At 53.2% G+C, this 12,578-nt stretch overlaps 1 protein-coding gene across 3 annotated transcripts in view; it reads right to left on the reverse strand.

Moving 5' to 3' along the window:
- CACNA2D2 (calcium voltage-gated channel auxiliary subunit alpha2delta 2) overlaps positions 1-12,578 on the reverse strand; it is a 212,706-nt gene that overhangs the window by 23,227 nt on the left and 176,901 nt on the right. For all 3 annotated transcript variants that reach the window (XM_071550576.1, XM_071550575.1, XM_071550574.1), the window contains exons 5-6: positions 10,035-10,079; positions 2,976-3,114 (exon numbers count right to left, since the gene is read on the reverse strand). In XM_071550576.1, coding sequence (XP_071406677.1) covers positions 2,976-3,114; positions 10,035-10,079 — 184 coding nt within the window. The remainder of the gene's footprint in view (positions 1-2,975; positions 3,115-10,034; positions 10,080-12,578) is intronic.

The following is a 12,578-nucleotide window of genomic DNA, read 5'->3' on the forward strand; positions in this document are numbered from 1 at the left end:
TTGGTGGGGAGGCCCTGGTGGTACCTCCCTGTGCTCACAGAGTGACCCCACGTGCTGTGGGTGCCCCAAGCCCTGGGCAGGTGGGGCAAGTCCCACTGTGTTCACCTGTGCTGGGTTGCCCTAGGACTGTGGCATGAAGGAGCCAGAGGTGGGTGCCACTGCAGGAGTGAAGAGCCAGCTGCACCCTGAGGTCAGGCACTGCTGCCTCCTGGGGGACCTTCAATGCATTTTTGGGGTGCAAGAGCTACCAGGAGCACCCTGTCTTCTTGGCATTGGGCAAAACAACCCAACATGGTGCTGCAGGGAAGCTAGCGTGTGTTTGAGGAATATATTTAGCTCTCCTAAGGCTTGCTCCCACACTTGTCCCTCCTGGAATCATCATCATGACCCGTTCAAGCCTTCTCCATGGTCCTCAGGCACTGGCAGGATGTGGACAGGTTTCAGCCAGGGTGAATCCTGGATCCCTCTATCCCAGCACCACTGCAGAAGTGTTCTCCTTCCCTCAGGCAGCCATGTCTTCAAACCATGATTTACTCCATCCATATCTCCCCAGCCATTCCTCAGCACTGTGCCCACACAGAGTGCTGTTATCTGGGCACTTAAGATGATTTCTTGTTTGGCTTTGCCACAGGACATGGCTTTTCCCAGGAGAAGAGGCCATAAGCAGACTGCCAAGCTCCTACCTGCTTGGAACAGCCCTGGGCAGTGCTGCCAGTCTCAGGTGGGCATCGGGCTGGGCACTGACCTGTCCGTGACAGCCCTGGCAGCACCTGCCACCCCCAGCCCCTCAGGGCCCATCAGCCACATCAGGCTTGTACTGGCTGCAGATCCTACACTCTCCCTGTACCCAAACAAGCCCTTATATTATCTCCGAGCACGAATGCAGCCCCTATACCTTCCCTGGGCATGAATGTAGCCCCTATATCATCCTTGTGAACAAATACAGCTCCTGTACCCTTCCTGCATACAGCACAGTGATGAGCTAGTGCTCACTGGATGGAGAGTGTGTCCATAGTCAGGATGGCTCCTGTCCCTCTCAGTTAAGGTCGGAGCTGCTAGCCCCGCTGGTGACATCCTTGTCTCTGTTCCCACCTCATCCCTGTCCCCATCAGGGTGAGCCCAGCCCCACCCCTCCTGCGAGCGATTGCAGATTTAATTAAAAATGGCACAGTAAATAAAACACATATAGGATGTAATTTGTGTGTGTAGTGAGGGGTGACGGCGGCGGGCGTCTCTGTGGTGGTTTAATTAGCGTGCCAGGCAGCGATAGCGCCTCTCTGGTGGGTCTCAGTGGGGAGATGCTCCCCGCCCACAGCTCTGCGGGGACTTGGGCTGGTGTCCCTGGCAAGAGAGGGCACGTGGGTGGGCTCTGTGGCCTCACCCCAAACCACTCCCTGTGAAGCAGCAGCTCTCACGCTTCCCTGCACCCTGGACTCGCAGAGCACCCTGGTATGGCTGGGCATGGCCTGATCCCCGTTGCCCACACACCGCTGTTCCCGTGGCTGCATCCCCTTTCCCCGGCTGGTAAGGAGCACTGGGAGAGTGTCCCCTCACCATGACCCTCCAGTGCCCCATCTCCTCTTCAGCATCCCTCTTTGAGCAGCTGTGAGTCCCTGGAGCACGTTAATCTCCAGTTTGCTCTCATCCCAGGGCCGAGTGGGGTGATTTATGTGGCTGTGGCGGGGCTCCAGCCGTGGCATCGCCTGGCGAGCAGTGGTGAGGAGAAATGAATATTTCATCCTGTGCAGCCCACCCAGCTCGCATGATGTGCTTCATTAGCTGCCTGCCCCACGCTAGCTGGGTAATAAAACTAATTGCAAATTTCTAATCCACTGCTGCCGCTGTGGTGGAATCATTGCACCGATGCAGCTCTGAGTGTAGCTGTGCCTGTAAGGAGCCTGTGTGTCAGGAACACACCACCTGGGGCAGGAATGTGAGCTCAGCCCCGTCACCACCATCACCACCATCACCACCCGGGAGACTTCGGCAAGTGGCACTGAAACAATGAGGTGTGGGGATGGTTGTGCTCTTGGTGCTGCGGGGCAGCAACAGGTGCCCACCACAGCAGAGTCTGGAGCTGGGCACAGGATGCATCCAGCAGGTGCTGGAGGATGCCCTCCAGCTGGAAGCAGTCCCCAGCTCGATGCAGAGCAGCCACTAGAGGGAAATGGAGACCGACTGTCACCATGTGCCACCGCAGCAGGGCGAGGCACTAAAGACATCTGAAAGCTCAGGGGCTGTGCCACTGCTCCGCGGGGACTCAAACTGGTGTGGCACGTCCTATCCCTTCCATCCATCCTTCCCTCCCGGGCCACTCCCGGGCTGACCTATCTGCTCTATCCCCTTTTCTGGAGCAGCCCCTGCTCTCCAGCAGCTGCAGAGGCAGGGCCACAGGGCTGACACTCTGTACACACTCCTGGCAGCAAGGGTTGTCCTTGGGGTGGCATCACACTGCCCTGCAGTGTCCTGTTGCTGCCTTCTTGTAAGGCTGCAGCTGTTTTTTCTCCCTTTTCACATCCTCAGCCCCAAGCAACCCCAAGCCATTGAGGAAGCATCCCTGTTGCCACTGCCTAGCTTTGTCTCGTTCCCTCCTACAAACAGGTAGGTGATGCCTCCGTACTTGCTCCTTCACAGAGCTGCTGCATCCCTCCAGTGCTTGCTTTGCACATCCTCAAGCTTTGCTGGGCTCTTCTGCAGGGAGGACGGGCACAGCATGGTGCCATACTCACCACCTCTCCTTTGCTTCCCATTCCTTTCACAGTAACTCCTAACCCCAGTCTGCTTCTTTGGCCTGTGCTGAGCTCTTGAGGGTCCCTGGGGGGGGACACCCCACCTGTCTGGGAGCCAGCCTGCCCAGCCAAGACCCAGTTGAGGCACCCAGAGGTGATGATCTCTGGGGCTGCAACACTCCAAGCAGGAGAGTTGGGTGCCCATCCAGTCAGCATGGAGTGGAGTGGGTGACAAGGGGCACTCACAGCCTTTGTAGATGTCCGTGGGGATCTGCACAGCAGCATATGAATAGTTGACCTTGGTCTTGAAGTTGTCATCATCAGTGAACTCCAGCTTCAAGGAGTTGGACTTCTCTCGCTCAATCTCTTCTCCATCGGGATCATCCTGGGGAAGGAGCAGAGCACATGGAGTCACCCAGAGTTCCAGCCCTGGATGCATTCTGGCAATGTTGGCACCCAAAGCCCAGCACCAAATATTTCTTGGTGGAAACTGGCCATGCTGGCTCTCATGTGGATTTGGCCTGCAGGCTGTGCCAGTTGCACAGGGGAGACGGTGACAGGAGTGGGTGGGCATGAAGGTGAGTGCTGGTTACCCGTGGGCCTCTCCAGCTTTGGTAGCATGGCAGGTATTAAATTAGACAAAAAAAAAAAAAAAACAACCAACAAAAACCCAAATCAAAAAAGAGCCTTGAAAATCAATTAGCAGCAAAAGGCAACTATCAAAGAGCAAATTAAAACGGAGTGCAGCTTAGCACTCTGTCAATAAGCAATGCAAACAATATTTAATTATGGTGGAGAGAACACGAATTCTCCTCTGCTGATGCTGGAACACACTCCCTTGCCTTCACAACCCTCCTCTACATCCCCCAGCCCTGCTGCCAACATGAATAAAATCCCTCTGGAAAGGCAGGCAAGGCTGATGTGGTGCAGACAGGATGGCTGGCTTGCAGACAGAGACATAGAGCTGAGGCACAGGGCTATGTGGGTAAGAGGGAAGATGGGGTGGCCTCACTTCAGAGCTGGGGAAATTGCCTCTGCCATCCCACCAGGAGCAAAGAAACCCAGGAGAAGGTTTTGGCTCTGAGCTACCCATCCTTGCTGTGAGCCCAGCATCTGGGGAAGGCTGTTTGCAGCCAGCTGTGAGATGCACAGAGTGAGAAGAAGGAAGAGGAGGGCACTACAGCACCTTTCTGCCCCTGGAGCTACATCCCTGCTGAAGCAGAGCAGAGACACTGAGCTGCCTGTCCCATCACTGGACAGGGACAGGCAATAAAGGGGCAGGGACATGCCAAGCCCAAGCTGGGGAGTGGGATGACACTCCCTGGCCCCAGGTGCAGGAATGAAAGGGGTAGGGGTAGCTGTGGCAGAGTAGGAGTGTATGTGGCTGCTGAGCTGCCCAGTGATGGAGCAAATTCCCTGCAGAAAGCAGCTCAGTGCCTCTCCTTCTTGCCTCCCCAGTGAAGTGCATGTTTCAGAGCCCATGTAAGGCTGGCTGATTGCAGTAGCAGAGATCAGCCCCGCAGAAACCACAGCAGACGTGACTGGAAGCGTGAGCAGCTCCAGGCAGGGCTCACGCCATGCCACGCCTGGGATGGCCACCCGGTGGGATGCCCCACACTGTCCAGCAGTAAAAAACCCGGGCACCACTGGGGAGAAGGGCTAGGTGACAGTCCCGTTCTGCTGTTCTTGATGGCCCAGTGCAAGCAGTTTTCCCACCAGTCAGTTCCTCTTGACAAAACCCAGGGGACAAAGGACCTGAATTTCTCATTGGAAAAGCCATAAATTTAAAGGAAAACTATGCATTTGGGAAATAAACTGTGAAGCTTGTTTAACACTCATCCTGGTCTCCTCCCTGCTTCTCCTTCACAAATGACATGGATAAATGTCACCTCCCCTGCACCAGCTCCGGCTGGCCACCAAGGTGGTGACATTCCCGTGACATTGAGAGGGGTGGCCAAACCATTCGCCACAGCTCGGGAGAATAACAGGATTGATATGCAGTGTTTGGGCTTTAATTCCAGCCAGAGGATTGCGAGTGTAAACATGCTGCCCAGCTGATCCCAGTGCGGGGGCTCCAGCTGCCCAGAAAGATGCTGAACTCAATTACAGCCCCAATAGCCAAGTGGGAAGCAGGCAGGGACCATTCCCAACTTCCCTGACTCATGTTGCCAATATGAAAATCCAGATTATGCTCTCAATCTCACATAAATCTAGAGAAAAGCCTCAAAACTGACTGCTGGACCCACAGCAAAGCCATGATGCTACAGCAGATCTGGCACCCTGGCTGCATGCTGGGCTATCCAGAGAGGGGATCCAGCCTCAAGCCTGCCCTCGATGGGGGGCTCAGGTCTCTGGGGGAAAGTGATGCACAGACAATGGTTCATCCCTGCAATCTCTGCGAGCACCAGACAGGGATTAGAGGCGCCTGCTGAAAACAGGCTTTGGGATAAAGCTGTGGCCCGAGGGCACCTGCAGCACCAAAACCTGCTTTGACACTAAACCCTTGCTTTCCTTAGCCCAGCAACGTCCTGGTGACAGCTCCCCATCCCTCTCCATCTCAGATCAGCAGGGCACCCTGCCACAGCCTATCTGCTGCCCCTGCCACCACCAGCAGCTGGAAAATCCAACCCTCCCTCTTTCCCCCACCCTGGCATGGCTATTCCCCACTTCACTGGAGCTGGAACTACTGTATATAATTACCACTCCTCTGTTTATCATTATTCCATGGTATCACCCACTTCTGAGGGGCTAATTTGTATGCTGCCAGGTTCGGTGCTGTCTGGCTGCTCTCATTCATGGAGCTGTAAAGAGGCACATGCAGAGATCTTGGGGACAAACATACAGCTATCTATATATGGGGCACTTCATGCATCACTGACACCTATATGGCAAACAGACCCGCAGAAAGAGCTGATGTTATCCAAGCTACATTTGCCTTTTATCCCTAAATCTCCCGACCTCAACTGAATTATTTCTGTTTAAGCCAGGCTGAGTTTGGCCCCTGAAATGGGGTTATTTCCAGTCACATGAAGGCAAGTGAAGCTGTCACCAGCCCAGGCAGTGAGGGAAGCATCTTGGTGCTAGGCTGGGACACACGGAGCCACCTTGGGAAAGCTGAGGGAAGAAATTCTGCATTAAATTTAAATTAGAGCAAAGTAGATGATTCAAGTTGTCCTGAACTGCGAGCATCTCGGCAGGCCCCCAGCCAGATTTTGCAGCATTTCTCATCATTACATTTCAAAAGAACTTGGAAACATCTATTTATCTGTTACAGTATGTACAACGTAACACAAATAGATGCTACAGTTTGAATATATTATTTGCTACACACCATTAGAAATCGACTCCAAGGCAATATATCAATATGATACGTATTTACTGCTTCAGCAAGAAGTCATCACGCACTGAGAGCTTTTGCTATCTCCAGTGCTTTAGCAGCTGGGTTGTCAGTCACTTTTTCTCGAGTCTCCCAAAATGACAGAGAGGAGACAATATCCAGAGATGCCCCAACACCTGGTGAGCACCAGTGGCACCACCCAACAGCTTTAGGGGAGGTAAGTATGTCTCAGCAAGTATGTCCCCCCAGTCACCACCCAGACTGGTGCTGACTGAAGAGAGCCTGCCTGCATGAGGGCACAGGGATTATCAGGGGTCCCCACGGTTTGGAGCTGCGGATAGAGCCGAAGATGTGACCTGGTGCAGCAGCGATGCCTCGTCCCAGCAGCTCCCGCCGATGCAAACACCCCTGTTCACTGCTCATCTCCATGGGAACGAGCCATCACAGCTAATGATGTGTGCTTAAATGGCAGCCCTGGTGATGAACGCAGGGGCTGATCCTGCTGCAGCATCCCGACAGCATCCCTGCACCCCATGTCCTGCCCCACACACGCCTCAGAGAGAATATATCTCACTGAAATCCCAGCACACCCTTTTCAATCTCCCAGGGGCATCCATCCATGCTAAGACTGGAAAGGTCAGCAAAATATTCATACCAACATGCTGTGATTCTACTAATAATGTATATAAATGCTAGCCCCCAACACATGGCTGAGAAACTCCAGGCCTATGCAGAAGGGTCTTTCTCCTTAAATATGTCAGCTTTTCCTGAAATGCGGTAATTTAATGCCAAGGAGGGAGACAGTGTGTTCTCCGGCCACATTCCTGCTTTTATAGCAGCCCAGGTAATAAATAACAATCAGCCTCTCCCGCCAGCCTGCTCCCCTATCCCCCTTTGCTTTTTTTAATCTTTGCCAAAGGTACTGTTTAGAGATCTTTCTAGACCATTTATTTTTAAATTACCAGCCAGAGGAGAGAAGTTAAAAAAATAGAAAAAAAAAAAGAAAAAAGGCAAAAGAAAGAAACTTCTTGGGCTGATAGCTTATCAGGAGGAAATCCAAATGTCACATTGGTTGAGAAAGTTGGAAGATTAAATTTTCCAACACCCTTCATCTGCTGCTACTGACATTTAGGGGCTGTTTTTTCCTCCTCCCTCTCCTCGCTGCATCTACTGAGCTGGGCGAGCAGCGAGTGGTCAGTCCCTTCCTCCCTCACACTGGAGGGGGATGAGGCTGGCATGAAGCCTCCCACCATCAGCCCCTCACTCTCAACCCTCCCTGGGACCTCAAGAGGGTGGGTGGGTGTCAGAGGGCTGACCATGGGGCCAGGATACCTTCACAGAGTTGTGCTGCTTTCCACCTGAGCACAGTACATCCCAGGCGATTTTGGCCTCAGCTGTGACTTAAGCATCATCTCCTGGCATGAACACAGCACAAAATACAGAAAATTACTTTATTTCTGTGTTGTTCAACCTGTAACCCCCAATCGAGACTGTCTGCTAATTTAAATACTTCTCACCACATAAACCCCATAGTACTGGCTGGTGGGGAAAGAAAGGTAAAAACCTCACTCCTGCAAATATGTTGTGAGCCTCTGGGATCCCCAGGAAAATTTCCTGATGTTTCTATTTGTTAAAAAACACTTGGAAATCCAAAGTCTGTCCAGGGAGATAGCAAAATGATTAGGAAGTTCATTTCCTTCTCACTGCAGTTAAAACTGGTGTAAGGCTTGTAAATACTCCCCAGATGTGGAGAGCAGGCATTGTCCATCAGCACCAACTCCAGCGTGGTTACACCCTGCTCCATTTAAACAGAAAAACTGAAGCTAAATAAAGAAAGGATGGAAAAAGCGCTATTAAGTTCCATTCAGGCTCTCTGGTATCATCTCCCTCCTGTTTTATTTCAGCATCATCTTCCTTTCTCCCCATTATTTTTGCTGGAATTAAATTTTCTGGGATTTCCCTGGCAAGGAAGCAACAGCATGGGTAGGCAAGTGCCCTTCCTGCCAAACCCACAGCTCTCAATACGACACACCCAGTTTTGCACTTTTGCTCGGTATCTCCCCAGAGAAGGACTGAAGCTGATGATGGATTTGCAGCGCTCCTCCTTCTTGATGATATGTCAACACCCTTGGGGAAGGACCAGGGAGCTGAGCCCTGCAGTTCCCATGGGCACCCTGCCATGCTACAGTTCATGGTTTCTCCCCAGGGCCCCATGTGCTGGGAGGGCTCTGTGGACACAGTTCTGAGGTCGAGATGCCTCCTATTTCCTAATCCTGCCTACTGTGACCAGAGTGCTCTCCTCACTTGCAGAAGTGGTAAACTCACAGCTAACAGCCATGAGCTGCTGACTCGGATCAATGCTGCTGACACCAGCTGGGTGTGAGCAGCCTGTGCTGGTCAGGGGAGCAGTGATGGCAAAAGCCCAGCCCAGCCCAGCCCAGCCCAGCCTGACGGATGCATTAGTCCTGCTCCTCACCCCCTAGGCTGGAATTTGCCTGGCTCCCCAGGCTGTCTCCTCCTGCCTCAACTGCCAGCCAGATTTTCCTTCACTTCTATGCAAAATCCACTTTAATGTATTTTAAGCCCATTAGCTGCATCCTCTCCAGAGCAGCCATGACAAGCAGGATCCTCCTCTCCCTTCTTTGGCAGCTTCCCCCAGGCTGGGGAGAGACAGAAGACATCCTGTGCTCTGAATGAGCAGGACTGTGAGCAGGAAGACCTGCTCAGGAGAGGAAGTGCTCTCTGCTTTGGTCACAGCACCTGCCTGACCTGTCTGTCCCACCTCCCAGACTCTCCATGGCTGGCTTCCCCCACCAAAGAGCTCTCTTCTTGTCACCATGTGAAGACAATGGCACTGGCAGATTGTCAGTAACTCTGCTTTGAAGGCATCCATGCTTCACTCTAGCCTGCCCCTGGCTCTGTTCTGGGGCATCATCTCAAAGTTGGATTGAGAGGAGAGCCAGAGATCAGCTCAAAGCACGTCACTCAAGCTGGTTGGATCCCTCCCATCAAGCCCAGATCCTCCCCTCCCTTCTGCAGGGGGCCTTCTAAAGACTCTCAGTGTCACCTGAGCGTTATTTTTGGATGAGACCATGTGGTTTGCAACTGGTTTGCAGCCAACACCATGTATTGGCTCCTCCCCTCCTGCTGCATTACTGTCCCCGGATGGCACATCTGCTGCCAGCTCTGCCTTGGGATAAGGACCAATCCTGGTGCCACCAGCATTGGCTGCGGCTGTCCCCAAGGCTGCACTCTGCTGTGTTTGGGGCTCCTGGCCAGCTCTGAGGACACTGTGATGCACCTGCTTGCCAGCAGCCCCACATCATGAGCCTCACTGACCTCACAAGCCCCTGTTTCCCAAGGATCCCATGGCACAATGTAGGAGCTGGGTGATCTGTCACCTGCCAGCAAAGTGGGGTGTCCCAGGGCAAAGTGGGGTGCTGTGGTGCAGCATCATTGCTGGTAGAGCTCCCTGTGCCCAAGGCACAGCACCTGAGTGAAGTCACCATCACCGTCACCATGTGGAGGAGCTGGCAAATGCCAGTTCCCTTGGGAGCACCGGGAGAGCGGAGCTGTCAGATCTGTAGTTAAAGCACTGATTGCCAGAAATCACAGGACGGCTGTGCTGGGAGCGGGGCAGAGAATTAAATTCAGTCTCTCATTAAAGGTTTGCTCTTCATTTGAATTTGAGATGCCAGCTTTAATTTTAGAAACTTTTGCAGGCAGCAGAGTGACCTTCCTACCTGCCTGCTGCCAGGCCTGGTGCTGCTGGACAGATGCCACCAGGGCTCATTTGGGGGGACACGGCTGTGCCCCAGAACTCTTTGCCCACCACGGAGTCTCATTACACTGGCTGTAAAGAATGCTGTGCCATGCCCCCTGGTATGGAGCTGGGACAGCCTGGCAAGGGGCTCAGCACTGGGCCAGGGTGGTGACTGTGCCAGAGGTGCCACAGAGATGGTACTCACATATTCAGTGTCAGCCTTGGAATCATAGTACTCGATATCTTCCTCCTGCAGAGAAAAGGGAAAGTTGAGTTAGTGCCAGGCAAGGACAGGGATGGCAGAGGAGTCCCTCTCCCTTACTTGTCCCCTCAGCACCTCCGTCGTGCTGCTGGCAGCCATCACATTGCTGGGGACTGAACCCTGCCCACCCCATGCTGTCCCTGGGATATGTCAGGACATTCCATCCCCCAGTCCCTGCAGGGACTGGACATCGCCTGCCGCACTTCCCCTCACTCATGGCTGCTACTGAGACACAGCAGGTGTGGTGCAGGGCTGTGCCGGGTATGGACGCTGTGGCAGGCAGTGGCCCTGCAGCCAGCCAGCTTCTTCCCTGTGCTGCAGAAACAAGGAGAAGAGTGTCCTTGCTTCCACAGAGAAATGCACGTCGTTAATTTGAGGTATTTAGAGACTATTTAAGCAGAAAGGTCTGCTTGGATTCCTCTTCCCCGAGTATCAGGACGTGAGACAGCTGATAAAATTCCTGAAGAGGCAATTGGGAGAGCCGCGGTGCTGTCACAACAGCATTCTCTGTGCCATCAGGAAAGGTAATTAAAGGGCACTCGGAGACTCTTCCCTGCGTGCCGGGACGCGAGTGCGATGCCGGCGCACCGGCAGCCGTCGCGGGGCTGACACGCCTGCCACTGTATCAGCCCTCGGCAGCCGCCTCGCAGAACAGCCTTCCTCCAGCAGGTGCTTCGGGGTGATTATTGCTGTTATTCTCTAACGAGGAAATGGAGCTGGATCCAGAACAGAAACACAACCAAAACCTTAGTGGTCTGCACTCCTGTCCTACCTGCTCCTGCTCTGCTGCTGCCTCTGTGGCACCCAGACTGGGCACAGCCTTGTGCCAAGGTTGGTGGCACTGTGACATCCAACCCAGCCACGGGCTCGTGCTGGTGGCACCGTGACACTCAGCCCAGCCGGGTCATGGACTTGTGCTGGAAAAAGGGACTAGTAGGTCCAAGCAGCTCTCCATGCAGTTGACACCACTCGTTCCACCATCCCGGCCCTGCTGGGAGCTGGCAGTCACTAACCCTCACCGGCACTACCCTCTAGCCACAAACCTGCCCCCCAGAGTGGTTTGCAATTCCTTCTCCAGGCTTGCTAAGACACAAGACCACCAAGAGATGGGAAAGCTCCTGGGAATGCTGATCTTGAGGATGGCAGCCAATATCTGCCCGCGATGGGAAATGCAAAGGGCACTTCCAGCATCCTCCTGGGCTTCCTCGGGCTCTGTGACTCCAGTCACTGCGAAAAGACACCACTGAGAGGGAAAAGTGAAAAAAAAAAAAGGACGCAGCATCTTCCAATTTCTGGTATTAAAAAGCCCAATCATTAAGGGAACGCACTTATTAATTATCTGTGATTTGTTGTGAAATGCTGAGGGGTTTATAACAACAAGAGGGAAAAAAATTAATTTCTCTTCAGATGCCCTCCCTGCTCCGCTCCCAGCCCCACGCACTCCCCTGCCCCTCGCTGGTGCTGCCTCTCCCCGGTCTGCGGCCATCTGCACTTCCTAATTAAAGGAACCCCCGGGAGACCCGTAACACAAACGAGCTAATTTCATGTTTAATGATCTTTAATCAGGAGTGAGTGTGACTAACAACAGCCATCCAGAAGGTGTTTTGTTATTCATTTCATCTTCCATTGGCTCCCGGCAAACTGGATTCCCCGCCCACCAGCGGTGGCCCCGCTCCCGCAGTGGACGAGAGGGCGCGAGGTGATGCTCGGGGAGGAGAGCCGGTCTCCTGATTTCACCTATTCCGGCACTCCCGTGGCATGGCACAGAGGGTAGACCTCCCTCCCACCGATTTCCTTAGGGATCACAGAGTCCTTGCCAGGCACTCTTTCAAGCTCTGATGATCCCAGGAGCAGCTAGGTGAGATCTCAGTGCCGCCCCACACTGTAGCTGAGGTTTCCATATGTAAGATGAGTGTACGGGACAACAGACATCAGCATGGCCCTGGTCTTGTGATGTTCCCTGATGCCAGATTTCACAATCCTTGCCACAACCCTGCTGATGCTGGGTGTGATTCATGGTGTCCAAGGGAGCCCATGGGAGCTGGCAGGGCATATGTCCTTGCCACCTGGAGGCTGGTGGAGCTGGGATGAATTTATTCCAGAAAGGAGGGACAGAGACCTCAGAGATACTCTAAAGAGATGACACGGGTCTCCCAAGAGGCAACAAGGGGTCCTACAATTTCCTCTTCCTAATATTTGTTTTTTAAACCACATTCTCCTTCTTCACATAATCCTCTCCTTCTCTTTGTCTGTTCCACATTAAAACTCAGCAACGGGTCTGTGTAAATAGCACTGATATTTCTAGAGCCTTTCAGAATAAACACCAATAAAGAAAACAAGGGGGTGAAGATGTTGAGGGATTTAAGGGCAAAATATTGTCCCCATCTCTTGCAAAGGAGCCTGAAGGAAGCACTCCCCAGATCCCGTTGCAGGGGACGAAGGTGAGTGGCTGCTCCTCTATCATGTGTTAACCACTGCCCATTTTCT

Source organism: Pithys albifrons, chromosome 3 (assembly GCF_047495875.1).
Source record: "Pithys albifrons albifrons isolate INPA30051 chromosome 3, PitAlb_v1, whole genome shotgun sequence".
Taxonomy (NCBI): domain Eukaryota; kingdom Metazoa; phylum Chordata; class Aves; order Passeriformes; family Thamnophilidae; genus Pithys; species Pithys albifrons.